Raw genomic sequence first — 19,222 nt, forward strand, 5'->3', positions numbered from 1 at the left:
GGCCGACCTTGTATATTACTGTAACTTCTTTAGATCTCTATACAGTAAGGTAGGTAATTGTATTGAATGCAGAGCTGTCCTTGGCAAAATTCTGAGTAATAAGAGATGTCGACAGCAAATAAGAGTTGATAAAAAAAATATATATATTAATAAATCACCTTCAGTTTCTTCAGTAACGTTCCTCTGCAGATGACTGCAGATATGAAGAGAGATCTCTTACAGGATAGAGTGGCAAAGATTAGATTTGAAACTATTAGTTGATTACTCCAGCAGTCCTCGAAACACAGTTTTGAAATGTCAGTGCAGCTTTTCCTGTTGTTTTCAAACCATTATAAATAATCTTTGGGCTTTGGACTGCTGCTTGGACAACACAAAACATCTGGGGATGTCACTATTTACTGATATTTTTAGGATATAATACAACAATCCCCCCCCAAAAGCCCAACAACGACTACTGACAAAATATTTTTAGTCAGCCAGCACCCTGGTGACAAATCAGCTTAAGAGGGAGCAGCATTAGTATTTTATTTGACTGCTTCAGGGACAAGACCTATATTATTTCCATGCACTGTAGCAGCTACATTCATCAAATGTATTTTCTTATTATTTTCACAGGAACAGGAAAAAATACTTCTTACATACATCTGCCTTGCTGGACTATGAAGCCACCAAAGAGTACAGTGTTACCATTGTGGCAGTAGACTCTGGAAGCCCCAGTCTGTCCAGCAACAGTTCACTGATGGTTCGAGTGGTAGATATCAATGACCATGCTCCAACATTTGCCCAGAGTGTTGTTGAGGTCCACTTTGCAGAGAACAACTCACCTCGTGAGAGGGTGGTCACTGTGGTAGCTTCAGATGCAGACAGCGGCAAGAACGCAGAGATTGCATACTCCTTGGATCCTGCTGGCAATGGGCCATTTTACATAGATGCAGATAATGGAGATATCCGCGCCACTGGGGTCCTGGACCGTGAGCAGCGAGAGAGGTATGAACTGCGCGTAATTGCCAAGGACAAGGGGACCCCGTCTCTACAAGGCTCCGCAACTGTTGTTGTTCAGGTGACCGACCGAAATGACAACGCACCCAAGTTCGTTCAGGAAATCTTTACATTCTACGTCAAAGAGAACCTGCTTGCCAACAGCCCAGTTGGCATGGTCACTGTGACTGATGCTGATGAAGGTGAGAATGCAGAACTTAGTCTGTTTGTAGAGATGGATGGAGTTGAAGAGAAGAAGGCAGGGGAGAAGGTTGAGGGTGAAGATGGAGAGAAAGAACAAGGCGAAGAAGTGTTTTCCATTGAGAACAACACCGGAACAATCTTCTCCTCTGCATCATTTGACCGTGAAAAGCTCTCCACCTACACCTTCCGTGTCCGGGCTGTGGATGGAGGGGAGCCTCGCAAAACTGCCACTGCCACCGTCTCGCTCTTTGTGACGGATGAAAATGACAACGCCCCCTCAATCACCTCTCCAACCAATGAGTCCTACACCCTTCTTCCACCTGCCAGCAGTGCCCGCACCATAGTCAGAACTGTAACAGCGTTAGACTCTGACACAGGCCCAAATGCAGACCTTCGCTACGCCCTAGTGGGGGGGAATCCCTTCAGACTGTTTGAGATTGGACACACCAGCGGGGTGATCACCCTGGCAGAACCCCTTGAGCGGCGCCACAGGGGTCTGCATCGCCTAGTCGTCCGGGTCAACGATAGTGGGATCCCCTCTCTCTGCGCCACTGCCCTGGTTCATGTCTTCATTAATGAGAGTTTGGCCAACGCTACTCTGGTGGATGCACAGGTAATATTTATTCACAGAGGTATTTGTTCTCAAACTGATTTCAGCAGCAGCAGGGGAAGTGCATTAAAATGTATGTAATGTAAATGAAAGAAACCCTATGTAGAAGAGGTCATGAATCCAACTGTGTATGGAGCCCTCTATTGTTCCACAGAGCTGGTAATGATAACCAATAATGACAGCAATGATACTGTCTTTTGACCCCATTCAAGTAATGGCCACATATAACAATGGAGGAGGGTGGTAATGACAAGTGATTGTAGCTGTTCAAACTATACTAGTAAGAAGATTATTTTCTTGATAGAATGTGATAAATGCACAATTTTCACTGTCTGTGCAGTGTTGCAATTTTCTGCCCATTTTTTAGGAAATAATTGTGTCTATATTTGTCCCAGATATAGAACCCCGTTTTGCTTTTGAAGGCTATTGGCAATGTCGGCTTCTTTGTAGTTTGGATCTTACTGGAGTGTGTTCTTTGTCCAGCATGCATTCTTATAATGACTGTGTGGTTAAAATAACTGTTATTACTGAAGTGGTTCTTCTTTTATGGTACATTGAACTCAGAGCTGAGAGCATTAGGTGTGTTTGTGTGTGTGTGTGTGTGTGTGTGTGTGTGTGTGTGTGTGTGTGTGTGTGTGTGTGTGTGTGTGTGTGTGTGTGTGTGTGTGTGTGTGTGTGTGTGCGACAGAGAGAGAGGAAAAGAGAGAGAGAGAGCATTAGGGGTGAGTGTATCAGGGAGGCAGAGAAAGAGCGAGATGAGCCTGTCCCAATTCTGGCCTTGTGATACAGAGTAGGTTGAAGTATATTCATTTGAATAGGGGTTGTACTTTAGCGGTGTCTCTTCACTAAAGGCCTGAATATTGATGAGGTTTTGGATTTTGCTTTGTGATATGCAGCACATTCCGAGCAGAGGTGGTCAAACTTAGAGGAGCATAAATCAAAGCCATTATCAACTCTAAAAGAATAATGTGTACATGAGGAATAAAAGGAACGTGAAACACATGCGTACAAAAACACCCACTGTACTACTGAATAAATATGTGTTGTTTTCTTGAACTGAGGACTTCACAGCAAGATTAGAGCTGGCTTGAAAGACCCACACTGGGGTGCAGAGGTAATTGACTAGATTCAAAGACATTACTGAGATACCAGAAATAACTGCAACAGCATGATTTCAAATTTAGCATATGCCATGCTGGTGGACGTCTTTCTCCACTCTCTGCCCTGGCTATATTAATTAAATGAACTTCCTAATATGCTTTAGAAATGTTCAATTAAGCTATGAATGCTGGCAGGTAATAATTACTAAGCCTCCCTCTTTGGTTTGGACTAGGGATGTCCCGATCCGATATTGATATCGGATTTATGTCCGATATCAGCCAAAAAAACGAATATCGGATTATATCGGACTGCATCTAAAATCTCCGATATAAATGCTCCGATAAAAGCAGTCCATTATTCCGCTCCAGCACTTCTGTCCCATATGAATAGGTGACTCTGGTTCACACTCCAACACAGTAGGTGGCGGTACTGCACCTTAATGTTGGAGCGCCCGGCTCCAGCATGCAGAGATCACATGATCACAACAACAACAGCGTGTGTGCGATTCAAGTGATGTCGGCTGTGTGGCACGTAGACTACACACGTACGTGTACACACACACACACACGGGTGCATGGACAGGTCGCGCTTGCCCGCTAATCAACGGTAAATGCGCTATATTGCTCTAAATGTACAGTTCAAATTAACCACCGACGGGGTCGGTGCTAATTTCTGTTAGCCCGTCTATGGCGTTTTACATTATACGTTAGCATTAAGCTAGCGGGCTTTATGCTTAGTTGTGACACTGGCTGTGTGTTTTGAACGTTGTTTCAAACTATGTGGGTTTGATTAAACATCTTTGATGCTTAAATATTGCTTTACTCCTCTTTTTATTTTATGTATGCCATTTTTACTGTAGGGCAGGCTATAGTCTTCAATTTGGAGTGACAAATAAAACCTTGAAGCAAGAAGATTTTGCCTTTTGTTTGACATTGATGTACATACAGTAATTCAATAACAGTTGTAAATAAGGTTTATTTTTTAATATTTTACAGTTCAAAAGTAAGCTCACTAGCCTACTGTCTGTCCCATAGAAGAACATGACAGCAGCAGCCTGTCAGCCAGTAACAGGAGGACTCTCCTTTGTATTATAATTTGAAAAATATAAATAATCGTTTTTTTTCACCACCCCTAATATCGGATCAATATCGGTATCGGGCCGATATTGAAGGCTGCAATATCGGTATCGTATCGGAAGTGAAAAAGTGGTATCGGGACATCCCTAGTTTGGACAAAGTAATTTGTATTGACTATATTTAATTCGCCTCCGTATAGCCTTGGTTACAGTGTTTGTTCAAAGACTAAAGCCTGTTACACACATAAAGATTTTCTAAATAAACAGACTTTTTATCTGTGAGAGATCCCACACATGAAGATAAAAAATCTGTGATTGAACAGTTTTGATTGTATTGTGTGTGGCGTGCTCTGATATTCCCCATACAGCACACCACACACATAAAGATTTGTTTTATAACACACTAAAATCTTGTCCCCCACGCCAGAAATCTTGTATGATCAAACGTGATCTGCCGTACTTTGAATTTCGCTTTGCTGATGGTAGCCATGGAGATAGTAGCCACACTGGTTTGTTATGCTTCGTGTTTTTCAGTCAACTCGCTTCTTTATTGGCTACATTCAATTTTACGTCACAATCCGTGGAGTCGGTGACTCGGGATTGTCGGCTTCCGCCACACACAAAACGACTTTTGATCGACGCAGTCACGATTGTCGGGGCCGACCGTCATAAATATTGAACATGTTTAATATTTACAATCGTAGGCCCCCACCCTTTTTTCGAGCAGATTGTCGGGAAAATTTGACTCTTAACACACCTCACACCACAGGATAATCTCGCAGGATAATCTTAAGAGCCTATTTCTGTCCTTGGTCGGAAGGGGGAAAATCAGGCCAAAATCAGCCAGATCATCTTTATGCGTGTACCAGGTTGAAGCTTGTGTTTCAGGGTCCTCTTGAAACTTGGAACACATTCCCATATTTTCTCTGAGGAGAAGGTCTTCAACTGTCAGCTCTGTGCATGTAACATGACGTAAACAGTGGAACACTAAAATAGCTCTGAGACATTTGAGAGGAATAGAACAGTCAGGGAGATAAGATGCACAAATCTCCAAAAATGTGTCAAAGCACAGATTTCGTTGGTACCCCCAAAAAACGTGAATATGCCATACCTTGATCAGGCCCTTCTGTGTCAAAAAAAACTTGAAAAAAAAGTGTTTTATTGCTCTTCCAAAAACGAACCAGAGATTGTGATCTTGAGGACACATCATACAAGGCAGCAAATGCCTCTCTTACGGTAAACTATGTGTGTTGTCATCATGGTGGTGCTCCCCTGGGTGTTTTCAACTTGTGACAAACAGAGAATGAAAGGGAAGCACCTTTGGTAGTGCATAAGATCCAAGTGAGCAATGTTACCTTGAGATGATTTTTCATTTTCAATATATATTACAGTGTAGCTATTCTAGACAGTCATAATAGCAGCTTGAATAACTTTGTGCTCTGTGTGTGCTCCCGGCCTCATTGTTTCAAATCCCATTTAAAGCTAAATCTTGTGTTTTAGCAGGAGAAAAACACATCAAGCATAATCACAACCTGAGAGTTCTGACTGACTTCATATGGTGACAATTTGGCATCCAAAAATGTCGTTTTATGACTTGATTATTATTATTTTTTTCTTTGGAAACAAAGACAAACAACTGAGTACAGATATACAGTGTGGGGTTTGAACACCAGCCATCAAACACAACACCTCATAAAGGTAACATTGTCATTTAAAAGTAGAATGAAATGTACAAATTGAACAACCAAGGGGATGATTACAAGAGAACACTTAAGCCGTAAATGGCCGAACAATGGCGTTGACAGGTGGAATTAACTGCAGTGTGCCTAAATGACCGGAGCCATTGAATCGAACAATAGGGTGTAATATGTCCAAGCCAGTATAAAAGCCATCTTTGATTACAATATGCATAGTTTAGTTTGATTGTAGGGAGGAACTTGGCGGAGTAATTGAGTAGAAGGCATTGAAGAGAGAATACCTCCATCTCATAATGAAGTCAAACTGAGAGGTGGATGGATGCCAGATGTAATTAGGGAAGGAAAACGGCTGCTACATGCTGCAGCACCGCGGCAGAAAATTACTCCAGTCTTTTCTGTCCAACTATACTGGGTGAACCACATGTTGGGTAATTAGTTACAATATGATGCAGCAGAGTTTAAGCTAGGGGAAGAAGGAATTTAGAGTTTAGTATAGTGATATTTTAGACATAGTCGTCATTTGGAGAAACTTTAAGACACTTTGTACATCATCAGTACAGTCTTTTAGTGATGATATTTTCATGTTATCCGCAAATGTGAGATTTTCCGTGTTTTAAAATATAGAAACCTGTTTTATAATTAGAATTAATAGCTAACATTTACAGGGCTGCAACTCTCTGTTCTAATGTTGAATTGTGAATGTGCTGAACTACAACCAAGATCAGGGACTTTCTCAATCGCTTGGGTCAATAGTGTGGTCAGGGGAGAACTCCTTGTCTTGGTTGCAGCATCGACATCTGCAGTGACATGCAGATAAGAGAATCCTTGGAGAGAGGAACAGATAGATGGTGGTGTTAAGTCCAGCCGGAACAAAGCTTGTGCAACAGAATGGAAGATTCAATCGGGAGCTAGGGATGCGTCAGGAGGATGCATTCAAACACAGCGGTAGAGGTGCCTGCTGCACTAAGCCTGCTGAACGCTTGACTATCCTGTGTGTGTGTGTGCCCATACACACAAGAATACATACCTACATTTAGATCACTGCCCCTAGTTTGCACTCAGTGTGGCATTTCTTTCTCTCACATGCGCACACGCACACAAGTTTCCTTACAACCACACACATCTTGTACTTTTTAATGGATTCCCCAGTTGCATATACTTGGCAACCTCACTCTCAAACACAACTTGGCTGTTGAACTGTCACATAGTACATGCACATATGGTATTGCATCGCTATCTCCCTACAATACAGCGGACAGTGCAAGGATGCACTATAAGCCAGAGAGATGCCCAGCAGAATGAGAATGAAAAGGAATACTGCAGGCAGAGGAAGAACAATGGGGCTGAAGGGAGAGCGGAGCCTGTCGGAGAGGCCCGCTGCAGTGGAGGCAGAATAATGGAAGAGAACCAACACAACTCGCTCAAAAACAATGAAACTTAACCCAGAGATAGATGGTGATGAAACAATGAAATATCACACAGTCCCATTCTTAGCTTGGGGGTATCAAGAAGTGAGAGTGAATAATGTGGCTGTATATGAGTAAGCCTAATATGCCTTGGATAATGTAATAAGGAAGTTACACAGTGCAGTTGTGTGAGCAACACACTCGGCAGTATTACCACTGCTGCAGGTTTTAATGTAGTTATTATATCTATCTATTTTTTGTTATCACAAACCACCGGAGCTCAAATTTAACCTCTCTCTCTCTCACCTGTACTCTCTCTCTCTCTCCCTTTCATTCCCGCAAGTCTTATTACCGACCATTCCTAAAGCAGTGGGGATTACATGAGTATATAATTTCCAGACTTGACAGGCCAAAGGAATTGTCATATGAGCTCTGAGACAAGGTGTCACCGGGCTGCAGAATGACTTGTCTCACTAACGGACAGCTTACACTCTGTGTGGGCTGGTGTAGAAGCTTGCATGCATGTCAGGGAGTGTGAGAGTGTGTGTGTGTGTTTCTGTATTTTGTGTCGTCTCTGCATAATGATTCTACCAGCATACTTGCTATCTATTGATTAGCTATATTCAGATTCATGACCCTGTCCAATATTACCAGCAGGGCTTTGCAGACCACAACTCCACAGCCTCATTGTCTCCTGTCCAACAAGGCCCCATCACAGTAATGGTGTTTGTGCTTCAGCATCACCCACTTGCTAGTAATGATCCTTTTATTAGTGTACAAGCTCAGACTTGTGTATGTGTGTGTCTGTGTGCTCATATAATGAAAGATGACTATTATTTGTCTCCTCAATCTTAAACCCAAACAGAAAAGATAAGTGTAATATATATTGATCAAAATGGATTAGCATGGATTTGCCTTGCAACAAAAAGCCATTATGCTTTAAAAGAAAACAGAAAATGGCCTTAAAATATTCCACAGAGCACACATATTTACAGTAGCCTTGTATCTGTCTGTCCATCCAATTCCCAGTGCAAAAAAGAAAAAAATGTGATAAGCAAATCCTAAACTAATCCACACCTACGCTATCATTCACAATAGGGACATTGTTCATTGACGAGACAGAAATGTGTTTGTGTCCTGGGGATGCAGTCGTAGCATGAGTCTTGCTTCTATTTGCATATTTATTCACCGTTTCTCCCACCTATCCTCTTCTAACTGTCCTGGACCTCAACGTTTAAAGTTTCCCGTTAGTCTTTTTTAATCAGCTTTAAACAGTATAATCTTAAGCATTTCCTGTAACGCTGCAGATGATGCGAGATCACAAGTGGAGAATTACAGGCTCAACTTGAAATGCTGCAACAGAGAAGCAAGAGCAATTATATATTTAGTGACACTGTGTGTCTGGGAATAATGGGGAAGCTCCTCCACCAAAAACATAGTGATGAGTTTAATTAAGTTGAAGATGCTGTTTGATGTTTCTCTGTGGCTCACACCCACTGTGTCATCTTTTACAGTCACGGCTTTGGACTTTTTTTCCCCTCACTGACGGTTTGTCTCTTGTTTTCTTTTCCCTCTTATACTCTGTATCTTCTCTCTATTGTTCTCCTTCTCTCACTTTCACTACAGGTGGCCCGAAGCCTGATGGCTCCACTGTCACTGGACATTGCAGGGGACCCAGACAGTGAGCGTGCATTAGGGAAACAGCGCCTCAGTGTAGCAATCGGCGTCCTAGCGGGAGCCGCAGCCGTCATCCTAGTGATACTCCTCGTAGTCACAGCTCGGCAGTGCGGTGCTCAGGGTAAGAATGGCTACGAGGCTGGTAAGAAGGAGCCAGAGGAAGACTTTTTCAGTCCTCCAGGGGCTCAACCACAGGCCGGCCGGGGAGGGGGATCAGACCGTGGACGCAAACCTCGACGGGACAAACGGAACGGAAGCGGTGGTAGTGCAGCTGCGGGAGGAGGGAAGTCGGACAGATCGCTTTACAGCGGTATTGTGACCGTCAATGGACTGCGCCGCCATGCTAATGATGATGATGAGGAGGATTTGAGTAGTGCCAGTGATCGCCTGGCGGCCCGCTACTGTGCTGTGGATGGTGACCCTGGCAGCCCACGGATGGGTGGTGGCAGAAGACACCAATCGAGCCCAGATCTGGCCAGACACTACAAATCCAGCTCACCCCTCCCAGCAGTGAACCTACAGCCCCACTCCCCCCCAGCTGAGGGAAAGAAGCACCAGGCGGTCCAGGAGTTGCCTCCCTCCAACACCTTTGTGGGCAGTGGAGGATGCGTGGGGAGTGCCGGCTCCAGCAGCAGCAGCAGTGGGGGCAGTGGTAATGCAGATGCCATGTCCCTGGGATCTGACCAGTGCTCAGAGTATGGTTGCCAGACTGGGAACAAGTACAGCAAACAGGTAGGACTGGGTCGACATTGTCTCTGTGCTTATTCGATTTTGGTTTGCCCTATCTCCGACTCGTGATCTCTGTCTTCCCCTCCTCCTCGCTGGCTTCATCTCTTCTTATTCTCATATCTGCTGACATACCATACCGCACACCCCGTCGCTAACGTCTAAACACCATTTTTATCTCTACAAAATAGCTGTCAGTGTGTGTGCGCACAGCAGCTCGCATGCTCGTGTGTCCATGTCAGCATCCGAAGCCTGTGAGCAGTGTGATGGTACCCTGCTGTCATCATGTGTGTGTGCATGTGTGTGTGCTGGTGCGCTCCATGTCAAACATCAGCCCTCTGTTTAGCAAGATCTAATACAGGGGACATGAGTCAACCCCCTACTGTAGCCAAACAATATGTGAATGTGCATTTGTCTGTACAGTACATGCATGACTGCGTGCGCTTGTGTGACCATGTGAATGAACCCCTAAGGAGCTGAGTTGGAGTAAGGGCACAGAGGGAGTGGGCGAATAGTTGCCTCCAACAGAGTAATTGGTCATGTTGTGTTTCTGTTCCTCCTATCAAGCTGTTATGTTTCTTCCATTCACTATATATGGATATGCTGTAAACAATATCAGTTGCATAGATAATGGATGCACTGGCTTTGATCTTTGCTCAGGAAGCTCCATTTAAAAGCTGAAGTCCTGCTGACAAATAAATACTGGATAGAGACGGTCACTCGCCCTTCTACCCACACGCACGCACGCACGCACGCACAGGCACCATCTATCATTGTAGACACACTGACACAGCAGGGTCTCCCTAGTCCATGGGGAGTGCTCCCAAGAGTGATGTTTGAGTGACAGCTAACCCTTCTTAAAGGGGTGGTGTCTCATTTCCTTGACGGACAGCTCTGCATTTATCCTCCCCATGGTGAAAAAGTGCTGATGTGGTCATTAAAAGGGAAGGAGAGGAGCTTCTTAGGCTAATCAATTCATACATAGGCTCTCTGATCCTGCTCAACACACACACACATACACACACACAGGGGAACACACGCGCACATCATACACACTCCAGAGGTTAATCCATTACGGAGTCAATCCTCTTAATCTGCCGTTCCCAGGGAAAGAAAATGCTTACTTGGAGAGTTTGGTGTTCATGCTTACGTGCACTCAAAACATGCCAGCACACATTCGGAGACGCACAGACACACAAACTGACAGCATAATGAATTATTGATCGTACGGGGTAATTAACTCCTCTGCTGTGCACCCCCGCCCCACCATAGCCCACCGCCAAAATATTCAACAGCCAGTGATTTCATACACAGTCCTGTGCGTGTTTGTGCGTGAGTGTGTTAATAACTGTGCTCGCGTCTAAGACTTTGGCTGCTCATGTGTGTGACTGCTTTCACGTACGTGTCAAAATTTGTTAACTCGGAACAGTTTGGCGACATGAGCAGGTTTGTGTTGGTGGGTGCCTGTCAGGGTGCTTGAGGGACTGCTTATTTAACGAAGGCATATGCATTTTATGTGTGAGTGTAAGTGAGAGATAGACTCAGGAAGTAATAGGTGGCGAGTACGCCAAATGTAGGAACTGGGACGCTGACAGAATTTGGAATAGCATTAGATCAGGAGTGGGAGAAAATTATAGGAGGTTAGGAGGGGAGGAAGACGGAGTAAACGAGATGGGGGGTGTGAGGGTGGGACTTTGAATTTCAAAGCTACTTTACTGGGTCAGTGAAAAACTCTAAAAACTGTTCATCTGAAGTCAGCACATCATCACACCAACTAGGGTGCTCCAAATAGGGTGGGGGGGGGGGGGGGGGAGGGAGAGAGAAAACGAATGCAAAATGGGCAAGTAATAAAAACTGGCCATCATGGATGAAGAGCAAGATTGCATCAGAGAGGCAACAAGATCATAAAACAGCTCAGTCAACGGTGTTGAATCTCTTAAATCTAAATTGTTCACTGAGGAGGGGAGAAGAGAGGGAAGAGGGAGGATATCCATATCAATGGGCATGAATAAATGCAAAATTGAACAGAAGGAGAGCAGGAAAGAGGGTAAAAGAGTGAGTAAGGGGCTGTTATACTCAAGAGAGCAGCTGAGAGATAGAGGTTAGCTGAAGGGGAAGAGAGAGAGAGAGAAAGGGGCGATGACATTTAAAAAAAAAAAAAAAAAAAAAGGTAGCATGAGCTAAATGAGAGAAAGAGGAGAAACTTCGGGTTTGAGGGTTTGTGTTTTCTATGTGGATTAAAGGAATCAACTTTTCGGTACTTCACAGTTTTTACCCTCGGTTCCTCATTTTGTTTCTACACAAACCTAATAAGCAAAATTCAGATTTAAAAACAGTGAATATTCAATAAAACAATGAGAGAACAAATCGTTACAAGTCAATTGGTACTTGACAGTTTTTAACACTCAGTGCCACAGACACTTTGGTCAGAACCAGAAAAGCATTGAGGTTCGATACCCAGTCTCTAGTGCTGATGGAGAAAGTGTAAGGGAGAAGGTTTGAGTACATGCGTCCAAGTAGGGAGAGGCAGAGAGAGTGAGAGAGAGAGAAAGAGAGAGTGGGAGAGAGGTCTGGTTTGGGTGGCAGCCAGAGAGAGAGAGTGGACTGCTGAGATGTGGGTCATCAGGATACCCGTTGGCATCAGGACACATTAATGATCACAGCAGTCACATGGCACTGCAGTCAATATGGGCAAAGTGGCCTCGTTCCCCCCTCTAACCACCACCACCACCACATACATAACACACGCCGCCGCAAAACTGTTTTTGCTGCCTGCTCTCCTCAGTCGACCACAACAAAGGTCACAGTTGGCGTTTGAACTTGTCATTAGATTTCACTTTTGCTGGGGTTTTATTCTCAGGTAGTCTTTGTAGTACTGCAGTGTGTGCCTTATCTTGATGAGCACTTTGCACCATGCTTTTCTTCTTCTTCCTTTTGGCTCTCACCTTTTGTTCCCCTCTGTTGTTTTCTTTACCGTATGCATGGCCATAAATCTAAACACCCCAGCGCCGTTGCTACCTTTGCGTCTTCCATGCACCACACTGACCTCTGAGAATGAATCGACTCAGCGTTTTCACTAGTGTCACTTCTTCTTTTACTGTAGTGAGCACTTTCTCTCTCTCTCTCTGGACCCAGCGGGGGTGTGTGGGGGTGGGTGTGGTGCCACAAAGGCTGAATCGAACCAGACACACACACACACACACACACACACACACACACACACACACACACACACACACACACACATACACACAAACACACAAATCCAAAGCCTAATCAATGCCCCGTTAACAAGGCCAAGACTGCAGTAAAAACAGGTGGGTTGACAGCGCAGTTTTTTGCGCATTGCACAGTTCTAATGTGCCTGGTGAAGGTCAACGCCAGGCCCGCGCACACGCGACACTGTGTTTTGACACAGCAAGGACACGGTATGGAGATGAGTTTGTGGTGAACAGGACTCATCCGGCCAGTCTTGTTCATCTAATTGGACTGTATGGACAGGCGCGGGTGGAGAGATTAGGTCTACTGGATTATAAAATTGAAAAGCAGCTTTTCATTTCAACGAAATCCCTGGAGGATTAAATATGATGAGCGTCTGTCATAGACTCACACCGACCCCTCCATGCGTTCAGCCACGCCACATGAACGCAAACGCACGTTCACCTCCTGTGATAACATGCGGCATGTATTAGGGTCATGGAGGTGAAGGCACTGTCATCCAGAAACAAATACAAACACACATACGCTCCCCTCCCTCTCTCCCTTTCTTCCTGTTACAACCACACACACACACACACACACACACACACACACACACACACACACACACACACACACACGCCCATGAACACACAATGTAACCGACCCATGACCCCTGTCATGGTGATACCACAATGAACTGATGTATTTATTAAAGCCACGGCGAGTTCAGGCCGTGCAGCCAGCCATATGCTCATGGGGTGCGTAGGTGGGGAGGTGAGGAGGCGGGGGTAAGCGGGAGGTGAGAAGGACCAGGTAACCAAAGCGGGGAGCACCCAACGAGACAGACTGAAAATTGATCCGCTGACCTGGCGGCAACGAGCGAGGGAAGGGGGGCGGGGAGGAGGTGAGAGTCGGTGCGATGAGGAAATAGGAGAGGGGATGAGAAAAGGTTCAAACATAAAGGGAAAATGGAGACAGATGCGTGTTTGTGTTTTACGCTCAGTGGAGGAGGTGGAACACATGCTTACCCTGTAACCATTGATTTTCTGCTTGACCAGGATCATATGGATCCCTTACAAATATGCTTTGCTTAAAGGTGCTTTCACACCTGCAGTTCAGTTCCACTGGTCCAGACCAAACAAAATCGCTAAGCGCTAGTGCCTTTTTGTTCTTGTCTGTTTTGTGTGCAGCTGAATGTAGTACAACCAAACGAAGAAATGCAGACATTAAATCACTCTGACGGACTTGAAACTTTTGGCTTTCTTCATCCCCTCTGGCGACAAAGAGCTCTTGAAGTAACAGCTGAACATTATTCCCAAAGACTGCTACTAGACCTCATCTGCTGCACTGTAAATCAAGAGAGACTTAAGTTTTTGAAGATGTGGAAAAACACTTGTGCTACTATGGTTACCCAATAATCTATGATTAACTATGCAGAAAATACGATTATACAACATTTGCTGTGACACAGAAATCCTGTGAATTCATTCCATTAAGCTTTTTAATTAATAGCACTGTCACAAAATTTTACTTGCAGGATGTGTAGTGAATAAGCTGCATTTTATGTTTGGTATTAGTTCACTTCAAAGCTGCTGTTGAAGGGGAACAGTTGTTTGATTGGCACTAGACTTACTAGTACAGTATCATTCATATACCAGTATAAACAAAACAAAAAAAGCTGAATATTCAGCCTTTTCTGGGAGCTTTCAGTTGTAGTCCTACCACTTTGGTCATGTGAAAGCAAGTGTATGTGAGGGAGGGGATTTGAACTCTTTTGCTTTATCAACAAATTTTGCTCTCCAGTCAGATGTTAGATGTAAAAACACCTGAAGAACACCGTATCTCTATTTTTTTCTCACTTACGTGTGCAATTACCCTCACTGTGAATTGGACTTTGAGCGCTGTCTGAACTCGCTCGACTGATGGAGGTGCTGCGGCTGACTGCGTCCAGTGTGGAAAGCAACTGCGGCCACTGTTCCTGTGCTGGCGTGTTGCCATCACTGTGCAGGGAGCGGAGACTCAGCGTGAACCCCACTGGGATGACGATAAGCTCTTAAAAGTGACGTGAACTGTGAAGAGGTCGTCCTTGCTCGGTAGAAATTGTTTTGTTTGAAGATCAGAATATTGATCAGGTGAAGGTAAAGGGAAGGGGTGTTAGAATCGTAGTGAGGGTAATGGTAAGCTTTTGGAGTCGTGAATCGAAAATCTGTGAAAGCCTCCTCTGGAGATGTGTGTGTGTGTGTGTGTTTTCGACGTGTGTGAGCGCAGGACAGCAGGACAAAGACAGAAAAGACAAAGTGAGAAGAGAATGAGAGGGAGTGAGATTGCGGGGAGGCTGAGGGAGAGAAATTGTCTGTTTCCTCACTTGTCAAGGTCACCCAGAGCTGGGATGTGATTGGAAGTCCTCTGTCTGTCTTGGCTGTTTACCACACAAGATAATACAGACAGGCTGCTCAGCTGATAATGTTACTGTGTTAACAACTCCCCCCTTCAGCTTTTGTTTCAAGCTCTCTGTGAAATGGCAGGAATGTGGGAATGTCATTCGCACACAGACACGCACAGACAGGCTGAGGCAGGGACACACACTCACACACACACACACACACACGCTCTCACACAGCAGCCACTGTCAGACGTGTGATCTTAACACACAGAGACGTGCCCACTGAAACACACTCTTGTGTGTACATAATAGCACATAATTACACACCCTCCCAGATCCTTATGCATATACACTTTTCACCGCGAGCAGACGAACTCTGATAAGAATATGATGACACACGAGCGGAGAGCAAAGTTTTTCCGGCTCTTACATCAGTCTCTTCTTCCACTCCCTCTGGATCGAATCACATGCACAAGCCCAGGCACACTCTGTCTCCTAGAATCACACATCCGCAGAGGCTTACAAACACACACTCTCTTAACTCCCTGACACACACACACACACACACAAAGACCTACATAGCAAGCCCCTCGCTGAGATGCTTCCTTTTATTTGCTTCTTGAAGACTCTGCTCTGCATTGTACAGCCCTGCATTCGGCTCATCTGCCTTCCAGCATTACCTTAATGGCTGTCTGTGGGTTGAGCAATTTTACCCAATATTGCTAAACAAAAGCGGTCTCTCTCGCAATAGACAGGGATTCTAGACAGCTTAGTAGCCCTGTGACTGGTTTTATCCACCTACACAAAAGAATCTTCAGTGCATTAAGTGGTATTGAGTTGGGTTGAATTAAATTGACTTGAATGGATTTTGAATTGAACTGGACTGAGCCCAACTCGGCTCCATTGAATAATTCAGACTGTATGGAATCGAGTAGGACTGAGTCAAACTGAATCAAATTGAAGTGAAGCGAGCTGAAGTGATTTAAATTTGTTTGCCTTGCCAGTGGATGTTGCAGCTGTCAGCTCAGTGGGGAGAATGTGAAATATTTTTTGATTACATGAGGTGGATTGACAACATGTTAATAGCTTTATTCTGTCAAAGATGTGCCCAATATGTAGTTTTGAACTTGTCATTTTTGGTTGTAAGCAGAGAAGTTTGTAGCTGTAAACTCTGTTCCAGAAAAGTTTGTCAACATGAATATTTGTAATCTCTATTGTGAGTTTCTGAATTCAACTCCATTGCTTCAAGTTTTGTAGTCTCAGTGGTAAAAAAAAAAAAAAAAAAAAAAGATGCACAAAGGGTTCTGTGCTTGACACGAACTAGATCATACAGTGTGGTGTCAAACCACATAGAACAGACAAATTATTTATACCTGACTGCATCACACTGTGTCCTTGAACTTGTTATGAATCTACACAGTGAATCATAAAAATGGGTATAAGTGTGCACAGTTATAGACAGTCACTCTTTAAAAGCATTTGAGATGGTGCACAGAAAGTTGTAGGCGAAGTGATGGAGAAATGAAAGAATAGCGGTTGAGAGAAGTCAAAACCTTGTCTTACCTCATCACCTCCATCCCCCTAGCCAATCAATGCACAGCGTGGGTTTGATTGTTGTACTTTCTGTGCAAGAAGCAAACCCGAAAGCTGAATCCACCATTTGAAAATCACGTTATTTAATTGTTTTAAAGCTTAGTTTTAAGCATGTTGGGGCTTTAATCCCACCAGTTTCAAGTCAGATTATAAATTATGCAGATATAGATTTATGTGTCTTGGGTTGAAGTGTTCTTAAAAGAACACAGTGTCTACCTGGTTGTGTGACATCATTAGTCAGACATCTGTCTGGGAGCGAACAACAGCTGTCTCCCTGTCACATGACTGACAGACGCGAACAACCAATTGCACTGATTGTTCAGCTGTTAAATGTCCCTCCCCCTCACTCACTGCGGACCCTCTGTTTTCTGAACCTCACCACCCAGTAAACCTGTCAGAAGTCTGTGAACATGCAGGCAGACGCCTGCGCATTATTTTTTTATTTACCTCATAGCTCGTAACATTAAGCTTGAAGTCATGAAAGTGAGCACACAGCTCTGCAAGAGAGTGTAGAGGCAGAGACCAAATGTTCAGAATTAAAAAATGAAGTCCCCCCAGCTTGATTTTCCGTCCACAGCTACAAACTTAAATTGTAAAAAAATTTGTAAAAGTTGTAAAACTAGATAACAACAAGCACATCATTATGAATGATTGAATATTCCACAGACGAGTTGCCTGCTCTGTCTGAACAGTCCTCTGTATCTCATCCAATAAAAAGTGTCCAACCCACCCTCCCCAATATCTGTCATCTGTCTGCCTCCCCCTCCCCACACACACACACACACACACACACACACACACACACACACCCTCCTCCGTCTGTCTACCCTCTGATTGATCTCTCTGTTCTCCCAAAGTGGTTTCATTTCTTTTCATCACTCTCCATCTGGTTCCATCTTTTCAAAATGTGTTTTTTTTAATGGTTCTAAACTTTTTTTTTTTAATAACACTTAATAGTTTCTTTAAATTTTTACAAATGGCTCTTAACAACCCTCTCCATGTGCCCCTCCCTCCCCTTTCCTTCTGTTTTTAAACAGTAGTTAAAGTCAGCTTTAAGCTTTAATTTTCATTTTTCCTGATTGGATAAAATTAAGCATGCTACCAAGGAACAAGCCTAAGGTGTGAATAACTGCAGTGAGCAATATGGTTTATGCATTTTTGCCACCGGCGAATCAGAGCACATTTCTCGCCGGATATCAGCTTATTAGATCTTGCATGACTGCGAAAGACTGGTCCTGGTGGCGCTGTAGTCCAAAGCCAATGTTTTTGCCCCGGGCTAAGTGTAGCCATCTGTTTTAGAATTGTTGGTGGAAGATAGATGAATCGAAAGATCAAGATGGAGATAGATAGGGAAAGGGGTGTAAAAAGAAGAGACAGAAAATGAGTGGAAGAGGAAAAAAGACATGCCTGGTCAGTACCCACGGCTGAGAAAGAAGAGAATGGTGGTAGGAGGAGGAGGAGGGGGGTGTAGTTATGAGAGGTGGGTAGGGAGATGAAGAGAAATTAGGCGAGTGGGAGAAAAGGCAACGCTTCAATGAGTGGTAGGGGGGAGAAGTGAAACTACAAAATGAGTTCTTAGGTATTGCCTAGGGGTGGAAAGGAGTAAGTGTGGAGAGGGCGGAGATGGAATGAAAAAGACAGAAATAAGGTATATATAAGGGTCTGGGGTTAGAGGGAGACAGGAAAGGGGGAGGAGAGGAGGGAGCCTCACTCTGCAAGCAAAGCCAGCTAAGGCTCTTCGGGCTATTTTGGTGTGTGCGTGCGTGTGTAGATGTGTGTGTACGTGTGTGTGAGAATGAGAGCTTTCTACCTGCCCTATTGAAGAAGTTACATAAATGTGAGTGGGCAGGTCCTCTGCCTACAGCAATGCTCCATATTATACCACTGACCCGGGCCTCTCTCAATGTATGTGTGCACCTACTATAAATGTGAGTGTGTACTGTATGTGTGTGTGTTTTGATCGTCCTTCCTGTCAGAAATAGACCAGATAAGAGACACCCATCTATACACGTAGACATACACACACACACACACACACTCACTCATGCACACACGCAGAAAGAGACAGGTAGCTGAACTACAAGCACTAGCCGCTCAAGCCGCTTGAGAGAAATCCCCCCGGTGCTTTTCAACAGAGGCATTAAAATAGTTTGACCTGTTTGACACACACACACACATACTCACACAGACTACATAATCAGGCACTAACACCACCACACCACTTTCAACTCAGCCGTAGACATTACACATGAATTGTTTCAACTACCACCATCACACCATCCATTACATGTAAGCAACACTTTTGTCTTCCTTTCTTTTTTCTTTTTTACCCATCTACATACTGACACTTCCCAAACAAAACAAACTTTCCAGCAATAAACCACACTTAAAAGTCAATCGATGATACTAATATGCAGCACGGTAATTGCACAGCAGCATTACGGTAAAGCTGCTTTTTAATGGGTCGCCACTGCAGAGGTGCAAGTGAGACATGCATTATTTAAAAGGATCTATTCTCCCCTTTCACAAAAAATACAGATCTTGTGAAGATGGCCACTAAACAGCACTTGT

The 19,222-nt window shown here is 44.1% G+C and overlaps 1 protein-coding gene across 1 annotated transcript in view; it reads left to right on the forward strand.

Annotated features, from left to right (window-relative positions):
- pcdh7a (protocadherin 7a) overlaps window positions 1–19,222 on the forward strand; it is a gene marked incomplete at both ends in the record, with an annotated part of 41,790 nt that overhangs the window by 2,390 nt on the left and 20,178 nt on the right. Inside the window, 2 exons of the mRNA XM_083973201.1 lie at window positions 616–1,795; window positions 8,698–9,480. Coding sequence (XP_083829327.1) covers window positions 616–1,795; window positions 8,698–9,480 — 1,963 coding nt within the window. The remainder of the gene's footprint in view (window positions 1–615; window positions 1,796–8,697; window positions 9,481–19,222) is intronic.

This window comes from Trachurus trachurus (assembly GCF_905171665.1).
Source record: "Trachurus trachurus genome assembly, chromosome: 1".
NCBI classification, from domain to species: domain Eukaryota; kingdom Metazoa; phylum Chordata; class Actinopteri; order Carangiformes; family Carangidae; genus Trachurus; species Trachurus trachurus.